This window comes from Montipora foliosa, chromosome 9 (genome assembly GCF_036669935.1).
Source record: "Montipora foliosa isolate CH-2021 chromosome 9, ASM3666993v2, whole genome shotgun sequence".
NCBI lineage: Eukaryota > Metazoa > Cnidaria > Anthozoa > Scleractinia > Acroporidae > Montipora > Montipora foliosa.
The window spans coordinates 41661516-41686442 of NC_090877.1; the positions used below are offsets into that span (position 1 = coordinate 41661516).

At 39.6% G+C, this 24927-nt stretch overlaps 1 protein-coding gene across 1 annotated transcript; it reads left to right on the top strand.

The window, feature by feature from the left end:
- The first annotated feature begins 363 nt into the window (after positions 1–363).
- Positions 364–22016, top strand: LOC137970002 (protein lin-9 homolog). Its single transcript, XM_068816444.1, is given in 27 exon segments — positions 364–422; positions 827–859; positions 2118–2167; positions 3519–3596; positions 4630–4658; positions 5275–5305; positions 7395–7442; positions 7968–8056; positions 8403–8466; positions 9220–9281; positions 9355–9436; positions 9719–9794; positions 10209–10304; positions 11484–11521; positions 11614–11708; positions 12597–12636; positions 13099–13133; positions 13853–13890; positions 13979–14022; positions 14691–14715; positions 14718–14770; positions 16358–16438; positions 17653–17697; positions 19410–19513; positions 19627–19696; positions 21569–21663; positions 21774–22016. Coding segments are annotated over 27 exon segments (1614 nt in total). The 5' UTR covers positions 364–409; the 3' UTR covers positions 21874–22016.
- Positions 22017–24927: the final 2911 nt, after the last annotated feature.

The window sequence follows — 24927 nt, forward strand, 5'->3', positions numbered from 1 at the left end:
TGGGATTTGAATAAAGTCTCTTTAAAAAAAAAAAATACAAATAATCCCGTATCCTGATAACCCACTAATAGGGCTTCGTGTTTGCATTTGCTAATTTAGTAACATTAATAATGAGTTTTTACAGCATACACCTTCAAGCTATATTACAGATTTATCTTTCTGGTAATCTCTCGCCATTTTCCGAAGTTTACCTGTAGTTGAAGTTCACGGTAATTGGACAATTTGTGTTAAATGTTTGCGCATTCCACGTATACGCCCTTGTAGGCGTCTTGTTTATTCAAACTGCACTCGAAGTCATGTGATTACCACCGATAAAAACATTCATGGAATGAAGTGTAGATGGTTTTACCCAGCATGCACTTCGATAATATTCCTTTGAAAAAAGAGCGCGTCGTTCCCAAAACACAAAATGGCGGAGGAAGGTAATGCAATCAATTGCTTAACTTTCGAGTTTACGTTGGTTGTACACTTGTATTTTGTAAAAGAACGTAGCTTAACCCCTCTTAAAAAGCTTTTGTCACATATGTAAAGGGAAATATTGCGAAAGTAGCGTATTTTTTCGTGATGACAAAATCGTGAGAGTGGAGAATTTTTGTATACGTACAATGTAGTTTCGTCTGGTGCACGTTGATTTTAATCAATTATTAAATCTTGCAGCTGAAAGTTAAACATCAATCAACCCTACAGCTGAACCAGATGTCTAGTGAATTGCCAAATAATTTTTCTCATGGCCTTCATTTATAATGAAGATATGTGATATCTGTTGCATGGTAATGAAACAAGCATAATAATTACATTTTCATTTTCGTGTCATTTTTATCTGTAGAAACGTCAGCAGAGGCTTTGGTGAGCCTACGAGGTCAGTAAATGCATCGCTGTTTACTTTTTAACATTTTTTGGCACCGGTCTAGTTTGATCGTAAATCCTTTTCATGTAAGTCTTGTAGTAAGATTAAGAAATGTACATTTTGGTCCCTGTTGAGAATTATTGCTCTCTCGAAAATACTATTTGTAATCAAGGTTACAGGGCTAAACTACAGAATACAGGGCCATTTATCTCCATATCATTGAATAACAAAAGCTTCTATTGTTGTGTCTCATTCCTCAATATTGCGTTCACAACATGTAATATGTTGACACAAGTTCAGAATTTTGTATTTAACCCTCTCCTTCACAAGAATGGCTCTTGCAGATTTGAAACATCAGTGGGGACTTGTTCAGAGTGGATCTTAGATGAAACCCTTTCAGTCCTGAGAATGATTCTTTTAGATTTTACTCTGTCTAATGCCAGACGATTTTGCTCGTCAATCGGTGCCACTTGCCACTTCAGGGATGAGTGGGTTAAAACCTGTAAGTAGGCAGGGTTATACATGGCAAGAGTGATTGTTTGAATTTCCACGGGGCTTTAGAAGTTGCTTAAATGACTGAGTCTTTTTTTTGGGGGAGGGGGGGAGGGGGATGTTGGGTTCTTTTCTAAAGCTAGGGAGCAATAAAAAAATGCATTCAAGTTAATTTTTCTGTCATTACTTGATCCCCTCCCTGGGGATAAATTTTATCAGGAGACCAGGAAGGGAGAAATGCAATTTCTCCTCTAGTAATCTTCTGCCTCGATATCTACCTTCTTTGATAAATTTTATTGGGCCACTTGTTAGTAATGCAATGCATACCACCCTACCCCTCCATTTAACGTATTGAATTACCTATCCTGGAAAGACCCATCCTGAGACACATGATTAATTAAATATCATGGGTGGGGAAAGCTAAAACTTTGATTTTTCCTGAAAATAAAGAGCTCTATGTAAGAGCTTCAAAGGTAGGGATGTTAGGAATTAGGAGGAAAAAATAGTGGGGACTGGAACTGACTATAGAAGATGGGATGGTACAGAAAGGGCAGGAAGTTGTATTTGTAAGAAGGTGGGAAGTGGAACAGAAAAAACACACTGTCATACATTAATCCATTGACTCCTGGAGGTTTCCCATTGACGAGTAAAATCGTCTGGCGTTAGACAGAGTAAAATACTAAGTATGGCTGGCTTAGGCCTGTTTAGGAGTCAAAGGGTTAATTAAACTTCTCTTTCCTCTGCAAACTTGCTGAATCATTGTGATTTTGTCATGTAGGAATTGGGTCACAGTCGCCATTTAGTTCTCCTTCTAAGCAGAGTACACCGGTAAGTGGAAAGTAAAGTAAAGTTCACTTAACAACATTTGTTGCAAGTGGAGGTCAGGTGCCCATTAAACAACCCTACGGTTGGCCAGGAACCCAACCCCTGCACATGCAGGATGGAACCACCCCCATGGCCAGTAGTATCCACAACCCAGCCATGAGCCCCCATCCCAACAAAGGCAGAAGAAACAAATTACAATAAGACAACACCAACATGGACACCAGTCACACTGAAACACATTCAGTGGAAGCCGATCAATATAGACTAAAGTAAAATAATGGCAATCATTTTAATAATAATGAAAAACCATTGAAATAAAGGAATGCAAAAAAAAAAAACACTGACAAATAAAATGAGCCGAGATGACTGCAAACATGCCAGACTATAACAACCCCCAACTACCAAGATATATAATGGGAGGGGGAACGCAATCCCAAACAAACCAGGAACTAAGCGCTCCGCTAACCACACAGTAAAATACCGCCGAGTAGCCTGCGTGATGAGTAGACCACTGACTGTTGCTAGAGGACCAACTGGAGATGCTGACTGCATGCACTGCAGAGAGGGATGTAATAGGGTTGAAAAGGCTTGGAGAAACAACACAATGCTAAAAGCAATGGTAAGAATACAAGGCAATGCTAAGATGCAACACAGCGCTAAGACACAGTGCAATGCTATAACAACAATGCCCACAGGTATAACGCTTGCAACTCGTTGTTAACTAGGTTAAATTGTATTTAACTGCATTTCTCACAGCTCATGCCATTTGGAATCTCAGGATGATAACAAATTTCTGTTGCTTCTGTGTTTCTTTGTGTGGCATGTCTGTTTTAATATTTCATCCATTTTGGGTAAGATTTTGCAGCTTGCTCAAAATTGGCTGATCAGTGGCTCATCAAGCATGCAGCCTTCCTCTAAAATATTGAGGATGTCTTAAGTCCTAATCGTACAATATTTTCAGTTGGAGAAGGGTTTTCTGAAGTAGCTTCCTGCCATTAAAAATCACCACTCACTTGTCTTGGTTGCAATTCTACCCCACCGTGGGTTAGCTGATAACGACATTACTTCATCCATATCTCAGATGTACTTTTCAGACGCACCTTAGTACTGTGAAACCTTCTGAAAACCCTGTTTGTATGGCAACAAAGAAAAAAGCAAAAAAAAGGTATTGTTGCATGCACCCAAAGCAAGAGAGTATGGAATATCGAGAGAGCATTTTTATTGAGCTTCAGTACAACATCATGTCGTACCCTGGGGACATTATGGCTCTCTTAGCCTACTCCACCATTATGTTTTTGTGATACCTGCATAGTTACAGGGTTGACGTTACCGGTACACTCTATTTGTTTTGAAGGCACGGCCCAAGAAACGAACGAGGCAGTTTGATGATAATGTGGAGGAAATGGAACAAGACATTGCTTCAGAAGAAGGAGTATGTTTTTGCAATAGTGATAAAAAAACAGTGCTTTCAATAAGACCTGGTTCCCACAAGAGCTCAGTAGCAGATAGTCACTTGCGAATTTGCCGTATTTCTTGTGAACAAATAAAACCAAAGTAAAGGAATTAGAAGCTCACTTCAATTAATAATAATAACAATAATGATGATGATGATGATGATTTTTATTATTATTATTATTAAATATTATTGGTCCGTCGAAAATGTTACTGGAGTCAGCTAGTTAAATTTTAAAACTTAAGACACTGTTTGATTTATACACTCCACTTATAGTTGATTTTATCATTGTAAATGCCTTGCTGCAGTCATTTTCCATTATTTTGACACAGCATTCTCAAGTCTTTTATTATTTGACAAATAATAAAGAAGCCCTGCCTGTGATCTGTTCTGTTGTAAAGCAGGCAGGAAGCAGATAGAGCATGAAAGAAGTGTAGGGGAAACACGAGATATGTTGGAAATGGCCTTTCTTAGCTTTCCGATTTAAAAAAAATTTGCTGGGGGAGCATTTCCCCAGACCTCCCTAGGGAAATGGGGCCTTCCTTTAGCATCTTTTAGATCCTTTGCCGGGTGCAAACATTACTTTGCCTTCAAATCCTACTGAAAGCACTGAGTGATGTGACAATTGAATGAAAAAAATCCTGTGTCAGAACGTTTCTCTTGTCTTATAAATGGATAGACATTATCATAATCTGAAACAAAGGAAAGTAAAAAAACAAACCAGTTTGAACAAATGTTCACCGAGGAGAATTTTTAACTACAACATATGTAGAAACCAAAAATTCAACATCACTTTCTTATTGGGAGACTGTCACTCTTCAACAGTTGAAATTATGGGAGTATGCAGCATGTATCATCTTGAACTTAGTTCAGTGGTCTTAAGTACGTAGCTCTCGTGTGTCTTTCATAGCTCAGTGGTAGAGATCGGAACTGGTAATAATTGAAGGTCTTAGGTTCCTCTCCTTCTAGGAGCACTCTTTTTTAACTGAAAGCTTATCTTTTTCCTTTCAAGGAATATTCATTGTCATCCCCACGAACAAGGTTTGTTTCTGCCTTCTCCTTTAATTTGCACAGAATCTCAATGGCCATTTTTCTCTCTTGAGTCAATTTTTTTCACTCTCAAACTTTTAAAATTCTATTTTCTGTTTGAAGCTTTATGTTTAATGCACCATTAAAATGCTGCGACAATTAAATTTTGTTGGAAGGTGGGTTCTGAAAAGGCAGCAAGAGAGGAGGCAGTACTCTCCTCAGCAGCAAGGAGGTCACCATGGCAACTGAGCCACAGTCCACCCCCAAGGCACCTGTCAACACATCACTGAGGAAAACCAATGTGTGGAATGTATACTTACACTGTTCCCCAAAATTAATTATGGGTGGGAGGAGGAAGAAGATTCAAGCAAGTGAAAAAAGCAACTGTACTCTGAAAGCACATGGCAGTATCCCTGAAAACCTTCTTGGAGTTCCCCCCAAATATACTAGGCAAAACACCTGCTTTGGCTTAGTTTTAACTTAGTCTTAATTATATTTAGCCTAGTTGAAAGCAAACCCATGAGAAACAGCACACTTAAATCTGTTCAATGGCCAAAATATTTAAAATCTACAATGTAATGTAAAGTGATTCTTACTCATTCCTGGTTAATTGTGTGTTCCCTTTCAGAAGGATGGCAAGTTTAAGAGCAGTTTCTATGGTAAGTGCAAGAACTTTTTCTGAAAGTGGCATGAACAGTAGCTTGGTACTGGTCAAAGTTTTGTAGACCCGGCCTGGCAGACGTTTCGTGGGTTTTCTTCTCTAGAAGGAAGGAAAGGAAACCTCTGCATGGATCTCCTCTTAAAATTATTAAGCTCTTAACTAGTTTAAAACCCACTATGTATAATGTGTTTGAATTTAATGCCTGCCCAAAAGCAGAAAACTTGAAGTGATGTTGCATTTACGTCACAACGCCATTTGAACATTCTACTTTTGAGAAAATGCCAATGTAAGAATTGCTCCGGAAATCACGGTGCTCTTCTATTTTGTCTAGACATCCTGGTAGACTTTCATATACCAGACTCAATTGGCGTTGTGACGAAAATGTAACGTCAATACAATACAATACAATACAATACATACTTAATTGACTGCTCCCCATAGGAGCTTTTCTGGGCCAATGAAACAAAACAAAATGGCGCAACAGAACAACAGCAACTGTTAAGAATCCCAACTGGCCAGAGGCAAACCAGTTGGCTATTTACAAGTGCAGCTGGGAAGTTGAACCAGGGACTACCAGGATCAAATTCAACAAGTGGTCAGAGTGTGTCTTGAACCCAGGATCTCCGGATTTGAAGGCAAGCACCCACTGGGCCACACTGCCTCCTACATCACTTCCAGTCTTCTGCCTCTGTGCAGACGTTAAATTCAAACAGGTTATTATTTAAACTAGTTAAGAGTTTAATAATTAATTAGTCATCTGAAGTTCTGTTTGACATCAAGGAGATTAATGTTCGCGTAGGAGTTCCTTTCCTTCTCGTTAGAGAGGGGAAGTCAAGCAGGGTAAATTTTGTGTATTACTTCCCTGCCCTTATATTGGTCAAGTTATCTATACCTTAATACTAATAGTGGAGATCTGCGTGTGCGGAGCACCACTGGTAAGAAAAATAATATGGTAACCCATCCGTGTGAGAAAATTTGATTTTGGTCACGGTACGAATGACCACCCATCCATGTATGCCAGTGCGACCAGTGTCACGTATCCATGTCGCAGGCTCAAGTTTAGAGCTCATTGAGGTGGCCATACTGGCAGCTAGTTTACAGCCTACATCTTTGATATTGCACATCCATGTTATGGTCAATGGACACCTGTCAAAACAAGGTATCCGCTGACTAGTATCACCTGACTAGATTGCAGGCTCAAGTTTAGAGCTCATCGAGGTCAGCTGTTTTTTTTTTTAAGTGGACCACTGACCAGGGACAGGGTTTTATTGGATCACAGACTCAAGCCAGGTTAACTTTTTGTAAGAATAAATAACCTGGGAGCTCCGCTTTTAGGCTTGGCTTAATCCATATTATTCCCAAAATTCCACTGAACTGTGTGAAAGTGACTTGTTGTTATTCCTTAATGTATTGCATGGGTGGCTACATGTATGTGGTAGTTCATCTCTTGTATGCTGTCACACCATGTTTCAAGGCATGGTTATTGTGTCAATGTCATTACCAATAATATCATTATTATTATTATACTACGAAGACCACCGATCTTTGGAATGGGCCCGAATTACTGAGTCACTGTCCCGCCCAGTTTCACTTGCAAATAGTTCAAATTCTTGGAAGTTGTTGTTTTCAATGCTACTTTTCAAGCCAGGGAACCTTTCTTGAACTTGAAGTAAAAGCAAGTCCATGTTTGTACTTGCAACCTCTTTGCTGGAAAAGAACAATTTTATCCATTTCCCCCCAGGACTCGTGATTTTGAAATCATATCTTTTCCATTATTGTGGTTGGCCCGGTACACCGGTAACTGAAGTGGGCGGGGCTGTCACTCAATAATTCAGGCCCATTCCACAGATCAGTGGTTTTCGTAGTAATTATTCACCATTTTTTATCATCTTCTGTTGCAATATTGTATTGCCTCTTTAGTGGGTTTATGTAATTTATTTGGTATATAGGGCAAGTTTAGTTTTCTGTAGGATGTGCTCGAAAGGTCACCCTCTGGATAATTACATGTATGGTTACGTAATGAAGTAAAATATAACGGTACTAATTGTTTGCCTCTGATTTGATGAAGAAAATGTCTTTGAAAACAGGTTGCCAATTTGATTGGAAATGGCAGTGCAGATAAGAAGCTTGCTAAGGTACACATAGAACTACATGTATAGTGTTAGAGAGTGTACCCCATCCAATCACAACATTGTGAAACAAAATGCTTTGTCAAATGCCTCAATCCTGTCATACAACTAATTGAACCACAAATTTTAATTATGAGTAAATAAAAAAACGGCCTTCTTTTTGCCGGCTCTTTCTATTTAGCCATTAAGAATTTTATTAGTCATGAATTCTAAAATTTAATTATTATTGTTTTTAGGTGTCACCAAATATTGATAATTTTGTGATTGTAAAGTATATGATGATTCTATATTTGTCACAGTGCATTTGCTGTGTTTGATCACTCTAGCAGGCCATTCCTATTCTGCAGTACTGCCCCATTTTGGATAATTCTATGTATCACTAAGTTCGTTTTCTGAAGTAAAGCATGGTAACTTACACGTACATGCACATTGTATAGTACAGCCCTTGGAGTTAGTTCACGAGGGGTGTTAAGTTTTTTAGGTACAGTGTAAATTTGTAAATTTGAAATATGAACCTTATGATTGTTTCAGGCTTCATTTGCTAAACTGCAAAATCTGTTGAAATTACCCAAGGCAGCCCGTTGGTGCTATTTTGAATGGTTCTACTCCAGTATAGACAGGTGATCAATATCTATTTAAGCAATAGAGGACGTTTTCCATGTTTCCATACCCTCATCTAACCACAAGGGGGAGTTGGGAGAATTCAAGACAGTTATGCAAACCCGACTCGGGTTTGCATAACTGTCGAGAATTGTGAGAGGTGAATACTAGCATACAAGAAAAACAAGCTATGCCTCAAATAGTATTCTTTATATAGAGAATACTAACAAGGAGTGTTTTATCAGGATATAAAGCTCATACACGTGAAGCTTTATCGATGTTTTGATAGGCTGTTAGACTCATGACATATTAAAGAGTTTTTAAAAATACATTGTATTTTTAAAATGATGCTTTTTTGTCTTTTAGGGTCTTATTTGATGGTGACAATGACTTTCATGTTTGCTTGAGGGAGTCCTTTCCTAACTTGAAGGTTATTTTTATTATGATTGTGGAATAAACTAATGTATCATTTTCTTCTTTAATGCTGCCTGCGCAGAGATACAAAAGTTCTCTTGGAATGTGCCAATTTCTGAAATGTTTTTCAACACAATTTATTACGTGTATGTAACCATAGCAATGGTGATCTTTTCTTGTGTGAAGGTAACATGTTAGTTTCATATGTGAAGATATCATGATATAACACGAAAGCTCACATGGTACATGTATTTCATTGGTGTTTATAATTATAATGATTTTTTTATTCCCTTGTTAATTACCCTACCATAAACTGCCGCTGATAGATGTATGTGTAGGTCTTTGGGCACATCTAAACTCCCTTGGGATTTAAGTAATGCCTGAAAGTGCCTTTTTGAAAGTGGCAGATTTTGGTGCAATGAGAAGTGTAGTTGACAAGCGTAGCATACTGGTAATGATAATAATGACAGGCTGGTGATAACTGTTACAGTGATTTTCAAATGACAAACAAAAATTAATATACTGTACTGGCCCATCTTTAAACACCCCTTCTTGCAGTCCTAGGGAGTGAATTGTGAAGGGTGCAAATTGATGACCCTAGTTCATGTAAGTTTGCAGAGGTGCAAAGTGCAGTTGATGACCAATGTGCCTGCCGGACTGTTTATTTTTCTCCTGTTTTTTCAAATTATTATTAAGTAAAAAACAATGATCTTCTGTCTGTTTTTTTGTAAGGTGATGTTATCTTAAAGTTTGTATCATTGTTTGTTAGACACACAAGTTGCGCCGTGCAGAGTGGAGGGAATTAAGAAGGCTTATGGGTAAACCAAGGAGGTTGGTTGCTGCTTTTATAGTTTTGTGACATGTACATTGAAACGTACTCATGATTTTATTTCATGGTCTTTAGATGTTCTCCAGCATTTTTCTTGGAGGAGCGGCAAGCTTTAGAAGAAAAACGAAGAAAGATACGAATGCTTCAACAGCGAAAGGTTTGTCTTCATTGTCTTAAGATGTGGAACTAAATTAATTAATGCCCCCTTCAGGTTAGGCCACCCATTGGCGAGCCTACTGTCCCACCCACAGGTCTTCTTGATTGTCCATACAAACTGTGAGTTCTTTGGTGCTGGCACAAGCATCTTTCACTCCTCCCTTATTAAACTCTTGGAAATTCCAGATGGAGTTCCATCCCCTGGTTCCTAGACTACAAACAATCCCAGAGCTGTGGTAATGTGCAATCATACTGATTTTGTGGTTGTTGATTTTGGCTTTAGGTCTCTGAACTGAGCAGGTTCAAAGACTTACCAGATGAAGTTCCTCTGCCGTTAGTTATTGGAACAAAAGTAACAGGTTTGAGTAATTTTTTTGGTGGTGTTTTTGTTTCAACGTACAAGTACCCACTTTCCACTAAAGAAGCTGAAGTGTCATGCAATAGTAGTAGCTGCAATAGCATTAAACAATGTTTGATTTTTCAATCGCTAACCCGAACAGCACTTTGGTTGTCCATACGAGTTTCTACTTCGTGACTCCTAAAACACCTTGGTCGTGTAGAACAATACCAATACCACTTGCGCGCCTGTTTAAGCAATACTGATACCACTTGCGTGCCTGGTTGAGCAATCAAGATTGATTTCCCCTACAATATCTACCAATTTACACATTTACCCTTTTTATGCAGAGACTTCTCAGTTGCCTCCTCTGGTTTTGGCCCAGGCCATAACCCCTGCGATGGCAATAAATATATTTTTTCCTTCTCTTTCACAGCCCGTTTGCGAAAGCCTCAAGATGGACTATTCACTGGTCAGATTGATGCTGTTGATACTGCTAATTACTCATACCGAGTCACATTTGACCGTCCAGGTTTGTTTATACAATGTCATGTAGCACCTTGTGATAAACAAAGTCTGTGCAATGCCTTGAAGTTTATTGGTTATTGGTGTCAGTGGAAAGCAATGACAGGTCTCATGACCAGGCAGAACTAAGTTCAAGGGCCTCTGTCATGCAAAATTATGTGATTTCATGACACACCCAAAATGCCCAAAAAGTAGAATGAAACATTGCAATAAGCACTTGAACAACATAAAAGAAATAAACAAAAAGAAAGAGAAGCATTGAAACTGATTGCATTTGGGTAATTTTTAAAAGGTTGGCCCGAAGTTTATGGGAAATCACCTAGATAAAGGCCTTTTTTGCTCAGAGTCATCTTGTTTGTGATTAATGGTAATTTTATCAGTAAAGGAATTCCACATTACCATTTTCGAGTTTTAAACTTCTGATAAATTAAGGTGCCCAGGAAGCCTGGGGGCTGCAACCGCAGTCACATCCCCAAGGCGCTAGAACACCCGACTGGCCTGCCCAACCCGCAACCAAGCCACGAGCCCCCCGCGCCAGGCCCCCCTAAGGCACCCGTCACACTTGAGCCAGATAGCTCAGTGGAATATAATAATAATAATAATAATAATAAAAACACAAAAAAAAAAAAGAGCACAAAAAAAAAAAAAAAGGGGGGGAGAGGGAGGGAACGCCGAGAACCACTAAACTCCTAAACCGACTCACAACGCCACGCCAACAGAGCAACAAACACGCTGCAAGCACATTGGACAACGCATGCACTACGCAGGAATACCGCTGAACCATGTCAGCCCCAGGGCTCCCCCAACCTAAAGAGTGCTGCAAACGCTACAAAAACGCATAACAACGCTAACAAACGCCTGCAAAACGCTACTGACCGGACTAGCTCCCGGTCGTGAACCATGTAACTATAACAAACGCTACAGAACGCACCAAAACGCTGAACAACGCTACCAGACGGCCAAGACACTAACAACCGCCTGCAAAACACTACTGACCAGACTAGCTCCTAGTCGTTAACTATGGGATGTCAAAGGGTTAATTGCAATAAGTCCGGGGTTTGCTTAATTTTGCTTGTGAATGAGCAACAGTCCCTTTATTTTGAGATTGCATGTTATGGAACAGCAAATTACATAGGAGTTTGTATTAAAATTGTATGATGCCACCTTTATTATTTTCTTTGTTCAGGTCTTGGAACTCATTCCGTTCCTGATATTGAAGTGGTGGTAGGTTAATCAAGAGTTTTTGATTCAACAAAACAGACTATGTGATGAGAGAAGATCCTTCGTTTACTGAGTTATCACATTTTTGATTTCAGAGCGAGGAACCCCATGAGACAATGCCAATCTCTTCATTTCTACAAAAGGAAAGGCCAAGAACTGCAGCTTACCCTCCTGCGTACACTCCCCCAAGGTACAAACAGCAAATTTCATTCAGTTAATAATTAACAATTAGACCCGTAGCCCACAAGGGCAATGGGTCAATAGCCCATGAGGCGAAGCCAAATGGGCTATGGACCTGTGACCCTTGAGGGCAAAGGGTCTAATAATTATTATTTTAGTATCACTCAACTAGTTGGACAGAAAAGGCAATAATAAAGTTAGCAAATGCAAGTGAAATATTTATTTGGGATTAAAGCGAAAAAGAAAGCGTCACGCTTTTTGCTACTCGAGGACTATTAGTAATAGTCCTCCAGTAGCTGCGTAGCCAATCAAAATGCAGGATTTGCATTAGTCCACTAGTTGGGGTGATACTAATTATTATTATTATAGTTTTGTGATGTTTTAATCAAGGGCATTAGTTTCTTTCCATCTGTATCATCCTATACCTGTGGCATGCTTACAAAACTTATTGCCTTTAAGATTGATCGCCTTCACATATGTTAAAAAGTGAATGAGCTCAATAGCACTATTGGACTTCTGAATTGAATTTGTGATCTAGTAGGTTAATAATAATATTATTGTCTAAATAAATATCGTATATTCCTTGGATAGTACTGTGTGCTGTGATTGGCCAATTTAGTGTGTGATACTTCTTGGTCTTATAGTGTGCTCTTCTACTTAATTAAGATTTTTTGTTATTACTGTAATTTCTCAGGTCATACCACAAGTTAGAGCTCCTTCTTGTTCAGTTCAATTTATCATCTAGACATGGCTTTTGTTATTATTAATATTAGAAACATGTACTGGTAGATTCAATAATTACATGAAATTTAATTGACCAGATACTGTGTTCCAGCTATCATCTGCATAGGTGGTTTTGCATATTACTGGAATTATTATTTGTTATATATTTTTTTAGGCTTCTTCCTGCTGGTGCTGATTTGAGCAGCCCAAATATGGTAGGAACAAATTTTGTTAAAATCAGTTTTGCCAAATGGTCAGTGAAAATACATTTTTTTCACCAGTTAGCAGAAATGACTTCCTTTGATACCTAAGCTGATTGTCCCAACTCCTGCATGTGCAGTACCGCTCAGAAGTAAGTTACCAGATGTTCGTGTCTAGAGACGATAGAGTCGAATGTCTTGTCTCTCAAGATAAGACTCTTGTCTTGCGATAGTCACTGAAGCGGCAAGATTGGCATAAAAATCTTTTCAAACTGATCATGAATTAAACAGGCAGAGACAGGTTTGATTAGTAGCTAACACAAGGGAAAACTTGTTCTTTGTAAGTTCCGTGATTTCACACTCAGCCAAATTGAAAAGAATGGCAAAGAAATAATATATTAAATTGAAAGCGCATGTGCTTTACCAGTTACATTTCTTGGTGTAGTGAATGAAGTTTCACATGTTTGTTTTCAACAGGTTCATGACCCCCTCATTGGCGCTTCACCTGGGAGGTAAGAATACCGGTATATGCTTGTACATTTACCAATAACTGACTTTTTTATAATGTACAATTTTACAATAAACTAATAAGAATAGGGACAAGCTATTAGCTTAATTTCCTTGCAAGTACAGCAAGTTGCACAGTTGATCAAAGTTGAAAGGAAAGCATAATAGTATTTTCATATTCTTAACAAGTGTTATTAAAATCCAAAAAGAAAATTGGGGGTAACCACGCATTTTTCAAAGATAATTCATGAATAATATTTGTAAAAAGCTTTAAAATACAAAGCAATGTATGGCGTTCTTTCTCAAATTGAAGCTTAATTATCTCTCAAAAATGCATGGTTACCCCCAATTTTCTTTTTGGATACCAAGAGTACTTACTAAGATCTACTTTCTCCGGATAGTTTTAAACGCGCGCAAAATATCCCTGTATTAGTAAGCATCGGCGATAGGAAATCCGAGTATCTGGAGATGCGCAGCATTGGTGAGAGTTCACTAGCCACAGCACTTGGCCATGTCTGCTTCCCCCAACTATCCATCTCTCTCTGGTCCTTTCACCCCCCGGCCCATTTCCCCAACTGGTGATTTAAATCATCTGGCATTAGTGACAATGAAATGTATACATGTTTGTTGCTTTCTTGGGGTTGAAAGAGTTTAAAAAATTCATGATTTAATTTTTTTGCTCTGCAATTAAGTTGAGGTAGTTTCTGAATTACTTTCCCGAAAGGTTGCGCCTACAGGATGCTATCTCACAGCAAGGACAAGGTAATGCTGGTTTGAATTTTGGATTGACGTATGAAATGATGTTGGCAGGATGAATCTTATTTAGCAAACATTTATTTCATTTTTTCAGGTGGTACACTTGGTGGATTTCCTATACGATTTCTCATACTTGTCGTAAGTATTAAAGTTGAAGATCGCTTTAAAATAACAATGATGTTATGTACAGAAGTTAATAGGTGGCCTCCAGTATGCAGGTTCTTCAAATAAATGTGCTCTTGCTCATTTCACCCATACGCGCGCCAATGAGCCAAAGACGCATTTGTTGTTGCTCTTCTTGATCTGCTTCGTCAGGGTGTTGTTTTGCTTCTGCTTTCTCTTCTTCCTCCTCTTCGTCTTCGTCGTCGCCGACTCAGTCTACTTCTTCTTCGTCTTCGTCGTCGACGTCTTCGTTGTCATCGTCGTCTCGGCCTCCGCCGCCGTCTTCGTCTTCGTCTTCGTCTTATTCGTCAGCTTCGTCATCTTCTTTGTTCTTGTTCTTGTTCTTGTTCTTGTTCTTGTTCTTGTTCTTGTTCTTGTTCTTCTCCCTCCTCCTCCTCCTCCTCCTCCTCTTCTTCTTCTTCGTCATCTTCGTCATCGCTGAGGAACGTGTTCTTTCCCTCCAGTGTGTTATCCTGTTGGGTCTTGAAACAATCCTCTGCTACCGTATCGTATCGTATCGTATCGTATCGTATCGAGTCTTGCTAGCGTATAGCAAACCGGTACAGAAAACGAAACTCTGAAATAATGGTACTTGAATAAAGTACTGATTGGTAATAAAGAGAAGATCATGTTTTTTTTTTCAGACAAGGTTATCCAAGATTTTGTTAGTCAAAAGGAATGCATCGAGAAACTGAGAGAGATGAATACACAAGCGGAAAAAATGGTATGGCAAGCCAAATAGTATCGTCTGGGGCAATGTGATTGGTGTGCTACCCAAACCGATAATATTTAAGACTATAAAACAGAGGCAATGACTTAGACTCGACGCTGCCACACACCAAATATTTGGTAGCTTTCAAGAACTGTTACACCACCCAAAATCAATGCAAAATTTGGAACTATAGTGAAAAAAAAAAAAAAAAGAATGTTTCAGGATTGAGAGTTTATAAGGACACAAGCTCTCATTTCTTTCACGGAATCTTTGTCTTTTGTCAAGAGCTGAAATTCGACGATCTGTCACTTGATTTACATTGGCAAAACGCCCTGGCCCTAGTTGTTCAAAACGATGCACAGCGCTAGCCGCCGATAAATCACTATCCAGTGGATAAGTCACAGCGAAATCAATTGCGCTAATCATTTAAACCGGTGGATAGTATTATCCACCTTTGAACAACTGAGGCCTGGCCTGCGAATACAGCCGCCTGTCATCGCTCCCAGCTGCTAGGGGCGTTTTCGCGACAAAGAGCGTCGCTCTCTTTCGCGAAACGCCTCTAGCGGCCGGGAGCGACGAGAGGCGGCTGTATTCGCAGGCTACTGGGACCTGGTGGGTAAAAGGGAAGTGTGCACCCAACATACAGTATTGGTTCAATGGCTGGTTCCAACAATTTGCATGTATTGTTTACTTATGCTGTGTTGTCACTTTGACATGTTGTATAAGTAACTATTATCCTACGAAATCGCGCGGAATATCGCCTGATACTTACCCGACGAGGCCGTAGGCCGAGTTGGCTAAAATCAGGCGATATTCCGCAAGATTGAGCAGGATATTTTTTTTTATTATTCAGCACATTGATGACAAAGCACAATTTTCTACGTTTATTGGAAAAAAAAAAAAAGCTGGACACCCAAAATTATGTATATCGCAGGATATCTGTTGAGTACGCACGACGAACATTGAGCGCGATATGACCATATTTGGACATTGTCACAATGTGTTGAATAATATATCATATCATATCATATATCATATATCTTTATTACCCTCGGATTTTTAGAGTAGCTTGGTGTAGCTAATATCTCCGAGCATTTACCCTCCCAACCATGATACACCACAGAAGACAGACCACAACACCGGGAACTACATGCCCTACTCTTTACGACAGTGTGCGGGTTCTTTTACGTCCCACAGGATTATGAACATTGAAGGGTTGTGAGACGGGACCTCCGGCTTATCTCCTTATCAGAGAAGACTAGAGAGTCTAACCATTTGCAGATGTAATTACAAAGGCAGCACTTTCTCCTCAGTTATTTAAAGACCCTGAGTGTTGGTCCGGCCGGAGTTGAACTCACGACCTCCCGCGTAACAGCCCGGTGCTCAACCAACTGACGCAACCGGTGCGCGGTATAATAATACTTGATATAAGAGTACGACAAAAAGAGTTGGAAAAACGGCACGCGACACACAATTACGTATGTCGCAAGATATACGTTGAGTACGCACGACGAATATTGAGCTCCTTGCGCTATGACTATATCTGGACATTGTCACAATGTGTTGAATAATAAATAAACTATGAACTATTTTACTCAGAAATCATATCAAGAGCCCATTGATAAGGAGTTCCAAAGGCGCTATGCATCCGTTGTATTGGAGTTGGAAAGACTTAACAAGGTATGTTTGCTTTTGCGTTGTCTTGTCACTTTCGTAGCCTCAATTCGAATGTTTGTGAGATGGTTGCGGTCACGCCTGCGCCTTTTGAAGCTAAAATTGTTGTTCAGTTTAGGTCAAGACTGGATCAAAAATCTAAATTCCTACTATAGCTCGCACGTATACAACATTCCTGACAACCCACCCAAGAAGATGTGAAATATATTTATGGCACAAAGAGCTATTCGTATTTAATTTTTTTTGCGACTTTCTGAAAACACCGTCTCCAAACTCGAAAAAAAAAACTAGCCATTTTGTTCAAGTTCAATCCGTTTTCCCTCCTCTCCATCCTTGGGTGCAAACAACAAAAAATAGCTTGAGTGCACTTCAGTGGTTATTACCAAACAAAACTACAGTATATTTTTCGGTCTTCAGTGATCAAAATTTTTTTTTTTTTTTGAAGTTTGATTAAATAGTGTGACAATGCTCCTTAAACACACAGACGTTTTTGAGCCACGAACGGCATCTACAGACCACTGCTACCACCACAACCAAAACAGCAATTGGCTAACACAACACCTTTGTTACTTTACAAATGTGTCTTCAACTAAATGATATGTCTTTAACTAACAGTGAGGAAGGGTTACGTTTGTGTGCAAACATTGGCCGTGTAGCACTTATATTTCAATAGACTTAACTGATTAGAGTGTAATGTGAAGTGCTAGTTTTCTACCCCATATGACCACGGCCAACGTTTGCAAAAACGTAACCCTTCCTTGTATTCGTACATGCTCATTAAGGACTTTAACATCTTCAGTTCCCACGGCCTGTTCCCGTCTAACCTTGTAGCTCAGACGGAAGAGCAGCAGTGATCTAACCCGAAGGTCGTGGGTTCAATTCCCACCCTCGTCAGAGTTTTTCTCTGTCCTTGTGTGGGCCCATTTCCATTAGTAGGGCTAACGCTCACATTGTTCATATAGGGTAGAAAACTAGCACTTCACATTACACTCTCATCAGTCAAGTCTTTTTAACTAACAGTGGTCATAAATGTGAAAGAGTATATTTGGTCATTTAATGCTGAGTAGGAACGAGTTAATTTCACGTTATCGATACGTTCGAACTCCATTTTTTCTCTTGGTTTTTTTTCTTTCGAGATGAATATCCCATAAAAGAATCTTGCTCGTTTGCGAGCTCATCACATGAATGCATTTAAAACTTTGAAATCACAAAATTTGCAGGATCTCAACGAATACTTGACTGGAGTACAGGAATATTGTCAAGAGGTGAGCGTATTTTAAAGTTGTTTTTTCCCCAGCTGTATTGTGTGAGCGGATAGCCTTCTGGTTAGGGCGCATTGCCTCTTCGCGCATCTCGGCTCTTATCCCGAAGCGCTACGACTCTCATTCGACTGGTTAACTTCTTCCCTCAAAAATAACTTTTTAACCACATGAAAAATAAATCAATGTGTTTTGATTTTTTGTTTTCAAAGGAAGCGTTTGTTTCCGAAATAAATGAATTTTAGAGTCGCTTGTTTTTGTTGTCATACTGTTACGGGAACAAAATGTCTTGTGTTGGAGCAGTAGGACAACCGTAACGCGTTACGCGTCACAGGCGACCCACCGGGAAGATGTGGTAAAAAGCGATTCTAATATACATTTTCTTGCTGATACAAACCATTTTTTTTAGAAAAGAGTGAATTGACAAAGAACTAACGCTCTGCGAGAATGATTAGATAAGAGTATTTTTTCTATCCTATGCGGTCTTGCGCCAACACAGTCACAAAGGGATTTATTTTTAGATACACTTTGCGCGCGAAAACAAAAGGGCCCGCCACTTTAACCAATCAGGAGAAGCCATGTCACGCGTCGCTGTTTCTGCCTTGTATTTTCAGGACGTAACAACTAATTTTCGCGGCGGGAACGGGTCTTCGAAAAATATACTTATAAGAACATAAGAATTCTAATTCGCGCTTTCGCTCTGACGAAGGGCTAACGCTCGAAACGTCATCTTATACATTTTGCTTACGTTGCTTAATTTACGTAGTTTATCGGCTCTTTTGATGAAACCAAAGCTTCGTATTGAAGTGGAACGTCTAGCTTAAACTATCTTGATAACTAAGTGTTCCTCTACTATAAACCCTTATCTTTCTGGCCTCAGTTGTTCGAAGGGTGGATAGGGCTATCCACTGGAGAAATCACTATCTAGTGGATAACTCAATAGACATCTTTCATAATAAAAATATTCTTCTGTTTTATGCTCATAAGCTTTTCTAGCCTCGCTACGATGAGCAAATTTCAAAAGAATGTTTTGTTTCAAAACGAGGGCAGTAGGTCTAAGGGCTCGAAATAACGGCCGGTCAACGGACAATGTCCGAAACTGATTTGGGAGTTGACCGATCAACCTTTCGTCTTGCCGGTCATGTTGACCGATCACATTTGATCGTTTTGAAAATGAAATAAATTAAAATTTCCATGCTGTTCAGTTGTTTCAGTTGTAGCAAGTCGCTGTGTATTGTCATTTGCGGAACTTTGATCTGAAATCCCTGGGTTAATTTTTTATTTAATTTTTTAATTAAATCCGGGGTTCAAATGCAACAAGAACCGTTGTTGACAATGATGCTGTAAAGTGCTATAAGATCTAAGCAACAACTTTTTTGGAAATATATAACGCCAGTTTTGGTTCATGGGCCCCTGTTTTAAGAGTTATTTATTTTATATAATTTGACAGGCCAGAAACGGTACGTGACTGAGCTAAAATGAATTTGGCCGGTCATCGTGTCCGGAGACTCTCCGGAAATTATTCGAGCCCTGGGTCTAAGTAACATAAATACAGGGGAATGCGAAGGTGGTCGCGATTTTTGAAAGTGGTCTTTCGCCGTTTTGCTAGTGTTTTTATCCGCTGGATGGTGATTTATCCCTTGGATAGCGTTATTCACCTTTTAAACAACCGAAGCATGGTCTTGAGATTAAAGGCTTATATTGTTCCTCCACATCAGCTTGCCCCAGATCAGGGTGTCCAGTCGATGGATCATTCTTCCAGTGTCAAGAGACGATGCGATGAGGAAGCTGCCAGGGTTGTACAAGAAAATAACGTGGGCCAGTATGTAATACAATTTCCGTTCGTTCTTGAATTGTTTCACCATCGCCACCATGTACATAGGTGCCAAAAAACAATAGACGCGTTTGCATTTTTTTTTCTGTTTCCTATTTTAGGATTGCCCCGACCAGTCAACCATTGATGAAGATTGTGAGCAGTTTGACTTCCTTAATGCTTCAAATCAAGGTTTGCTCAAACCTACGTTCAATGATCACGGCTGAGTTTACCACAATACCTGCCTTTTGCGGTTCTCAAGTTGGTGTTGGGACATACCAGGGGCACCCAACGATAATCTTCGGTGAAATGTGTGTTCGGGAGAGTCAAACTGTTGTATGCATTTCGGTTCTACGTTTGCAAACAGCTACAGATTACGGATTTTTTTACTAAAACATCACCGGAAAGATTCGCAACCAGGGGAAAAGTAGCCCGTTACGTTTTTCGGAAGGGATATTTTTGCAATTTTTGGCATTTGAATAGGTCACCTACCAGTCTTTGATTCATGAACAAATGCTTCGGTTCGAAGTTCTTAGTTCTAAAGCAATTTCTAAAATGAGACATGAAGACATCATTCCCTAAAATGTTTGGACACTTCAATTTTCAGCTAAGATATCCGAAAGAGATAAAATTATTCTAGGTGATAAAAACATCTCTTTGGACAGTTTTTATACATGACAAGGAGCCTAGAAATGCCTCTCAAAGGCTTTGGGCTTCTCTTGCTCGTCGGGTGCCTTCACGTACAAAAACTAGCCATTTCTTAAGGTGGCTCAAAACAGTTTTGAACAATTGTGGGGGAATGTCTTAATAGAAGTATGAACTCTTCACATTGAGTGCGCAGAACGGAGCGACACAAAGCGGAAAATTCACAAAACCTATTGAACCAACAGTGATTGCTTAACAAGATACACTTATTAATGTGACGTAATAGGACGTAATAGTTACCATGGCAGCAAAAGAACCATTTTAAAACCTTTGTCTTTAAACCCTTGCATCTCAAAAACGACTTCGGTGACCCCCCATTTTTTTATTGCTGAAATGTGATTAGCTGTCTAAAATAAAACTCTCTGCAAAGTTTAAGGAGTCTCAAAAGGGTTTCAACTCTTAGAAGACTCTCTGTTTAGATCCAATAATGCTACAACACTGTAGCACGTAACAGCAATGTCATGGTACCATATGAAACATCGATTATTTCCAAACAAGATGTGATCATCATTGTGATTTGATAAGTTACCTTGGCAACGGGGAAAGCCCAACGAAAACACACCCTATATTTTGGATTTAGTTGCTCATATCTCAAAACGAACTCGGTGACCCCCTCCCCCTTTCATTGCTAAAAAGTGATTAGAAGGCCACGATAAAACTTTCGGCAAAGTTTTAAAAAAATCTGTCTAGAGGAGTCAGAGTACCTTAGCAAAATCACAAAATTAAGGTGGCTCTGAAATCCACTTGACAGAATTTTTTTAAAACTTTGCGGAAGTTTCATCATGCCCTTCTGGTTACTTTTCAGAGATAAAAAATGGGGGTCACTGAGTTCGTTTTTTGAGATATAAGCAACTAAAGACAAAATAAAGGGTGTTTTTTTACAGGGCTTGCCCGTTGCCACGGTGACATAATACGTCACAATGACTGTATCTTGTTCAGCAATAATTCGTGTTTTATTTGTACCACAATATTGCCAATACATAATACAACGTTGTGGTGCCGATCCTTCTAATAAGAGCGTCACTTGGAAGCGTTGAAACTGGTTCGAGCCTCGTTAAAAAAATTCTCTAGAACTGATTCAGAGCCACCTTAAATTTTTCCAGTCGTGAAGGTCGCTATGAATCCGCTTCAGAGATTTCTTTTAACTTTACAAAGAGTTTCGTCAAGTTTCCTAATCGTAAATTCTGTATCTGCCCCAGCCGTGAGAATCTTATCTGGCCTATTCCGTTCATTGCTTATGAAATCGTGGTAGCAAGTGTTCTAGCGGCTCTGTCAGTTATGCCAAACCATAAACTAAAGACAATTTGGTCTGCTGGAGTGTTTACTTCGAACGATTTCTGGTTTTACCTTAACTTTTAGTCGTTAGCTGAAAATGACCTCAACACCTTTGAGTTCAAGTCATTATCCGATGCCGTGGAAGAGATAAAGAAAACCATCGATCCTTCGAATATAAGGTGAGCCACAGGGTATGTTTTAGAATGGCGTAGTTAGCTTTCCCTTGCTTAGCGAAATTACCTGATGTTAAAAAACTCGAAAACTGAAGTTTTCTTCGTTCGTTTTGCAGCTGTTTCCAGAACAATGTAGAGATCCATGTAGCTCATATTCAGTCGGGCCTGAGCCAAATGGGTAATTTACACGCCTTTTCGTCCGCTGGATCATCTTAGTGACAACTCGGCTAAAAGCTGCACTGTTCCCACGAAACACAGCGGTGATTATTTTCCCGCGTTTCTCGAAGGTATGAATCAGCCTCTGGTCAATGGCCGTTGCCCGACGTTCTTAGCATCGCGTTCCAAACGAACTGAAGTCCAAAAACTTTCAATCCTCCTTAATCTATCCTTTGACGGATTGGGATCTCTGAATTATAGTTTCTGTAGTAATTTTCCTTTTTTCTCATGATTCACGAAAAAACTTTGGCATGGCGACGCCCACAAGAAACAGTTCTTTTTGCACAAGACACATCCCCTGGTCTTTGGGACTTCTGGCTTGAAGAATCGCTAAGCTTGGATTTTCAGGATTATTGGAAAGGAAGTTTAAGCAACCATTTTGGTGTAAAAGTGTTGACTTCAGATTCGCTTTACAAAAAGAGAAAACGGGAAAAAGAAGAATAATTTTGTTGTACTGTAGAATGGTGCTTCAACCTATGTGCTGTAAATGCTCGAATAAGCGTCCTCCCCTCAATGTCATAGTCAAATAAACTGTTCCTTCCGTCCCTCCCCCCGAAGAAAAGGGGGTTTTTGAAAATGTTAATATCCCGCTCAAAAAGGAATGCTAATGTTAACAAAGTAAAACTCGGTTTTTGGTGAAACCAAAAACGTGAAATGAAGGTTTCCGATGAACGTCCACCCCTCGTCCGCCGCTGAAGTCATAAAAAATTAAAGAAGCGCCCAAATGGTAATTCGTGTATGTGCGTCATGTGGGATGCAGCGTGGGCATTTGGTCATTTCGCCTTACGTGGATCACAGGTTTACGTTTCCGTCTGACCAATAGAAGTTGTTCTTCTTTTCTAGCTTTTGACCCGTGGCCCTTGAGGGCGAAGGGTCTAATTGTTTTAGTATCACCCAACTGGTCGGACAGAAAAGTCAGCAAATGCATGTTGAAGAATTGTTTATTTGGGAATAAAACGAAAGAAAGCGTGACGCTTTTCGCTACTCGAGGACTATTACTAATAGTCCTCTAGTAGCGTAGCCAATTAAAATGCAGGGTTTGCGTTAGTCCACTAGTTGGGTGATACTAGTTGTAAATGACCAACTCGTGTCCCCTCCGCCAGTTGGAATTCTTTCATCAATTGTAGATGTTGTATCACTTGTAGTATTGATCCCCCAAAAAATCCGGAGGGGTTGACACAATAAAGTATTATTAACGATAAAACCCGTCTCTGCATGTGTCATGACTATGTAGGTTTTCAACCGAGGCTCCTGTCGTACTCTTATATCAAGTATTATTACTCAACACATTGTGACAATGTCCAAATATGGTCATAGCGCGCTTAATATTCGTCGTGCGTACTCAACAGATATCCTGCGATATACGTAATTTTGTGTGTTGCGCGCGGAGAAATACGTTAGTTTTCCAGCTTTTTTTTTCAATAAACGTAGAAAATTGTGCTTTGTCATCAATGTGTTGAATAATAAAACAATTTTCCTGCTCTATCTTGAGGAATATCGCCTGAATTTAGCCAACTCGGCCTACGGCCTCGTCAGCTAAGTACAATACAATACATACTTAATACTTAATTGGGGCCAATGAAACACCACAACAACAACAACTGCTAAGAATCCCAACTGGCCGGAGGCAAACCAGTTGGCTATTTACCAGTGCAGCTGGGAAGTTGAACCATGGACTATACCAGGATCAAATTCAACAAGTGGTCAGAGCGGGTCTTGAACCCGGGATCTCCGGATCTCAAGGCCAGCGCCTTAGCCACTGGGCCACACTGCCTCTCTAACTATCAGGCGATATTCCGCGCGATTTCGCAGGATAATTGTTAATGGACCTGCGGTGATCTTTTTGGGCTTTACAGATGAGCTTAGTAATGGTAATTTGCTCCTGCTTTTAGACGATTGGCGTTTTCTGCGGTCTGTTCAATACCGCGCCCTGATGTCTCTCGTTCCCTTTGGCCAGAATGACACCAAAATTTTTCTAGGTTGGAATTTTTCGTTTCATTTATTTGAGTAAGGTGGGTTGGGGTAGATTATTCCGTTGAGTTGAGCAACGTGCACTGATAACTTTTCGGCTTTCGGGATGAAAACATCTCGTTCGAATTTCCTCTACTCGAAAACGGAAAAGCATTGCGTGGTTCGGGGTCGATTAGAAGTCCTCCAAAAGGCCTCAAAACGAGCATTTTCCCCACGTGAAGGTTCTTCTAGCTTCTTTGCGCTTTCTCTGTCTCTCTCTCCCCAATTAAGGGCTTTTGTCACACTTTTTTGGCCTTACTTTCATTTATGAAAATGAATTTTTTTCATCCTTTGCTTTTCTTCTTGAGCCTCCTCAGGTTGAGGTAGGTGAACAAAAGATGACGGGTCAGAAGGCCGTGCAATTAGGGAGCACGCCACAGCTTTCAGAGTCCGAGATTAACTGCAAAGAAAGGCTGAAGTAATCAAGACTTAAACAAATTCACAAGCGACCAGCTCCCATTTGGCTTGATAGGCCATCCGAAATTGCGCAGGGAACTGGGGCGAGTTTCAAATTTGAACCAATCGACAAATTGAACTTTGTGATTGGCCATCTGTCCAATTTTTTGATGCTTTTAGATCGAACAGAGACGACGTTACGGACTTCAAAACATAGTTAAAAATCCATAAAGACGTCTCAAATTTTGAGGCTGCGACCCCCAAAACCAAATAAATCTTAAAATTTTTTACGATTTCTGAGTTATTGATAAAAATAGGAAAACAAAGTGATTTTCACCTCAATTATTTCCAAATAGTAGGGCCATGACAAGATTTTCAGTTGTCCAAAATCTGATAAACTTTTTTTTAAGAGTTTAAATGGTTTTAGGGAACGCAGCCTGAAAATTAGAGACGTTTTGTATGGATGTTTAACTATGTTTAGCCATGTTGAAGCTTCGATTTTACCGATACATTATGCCATTTGAAATAATAATCTAAGGCTTTCTAAAGCTACCTTCTACCTCTCCGATGATTTGTTTGCAATAAATAAGTACGTGTATTTGCTATTTGCTAGTGCCACCTAAGGCCATGGAGACAGGAATAAATTGT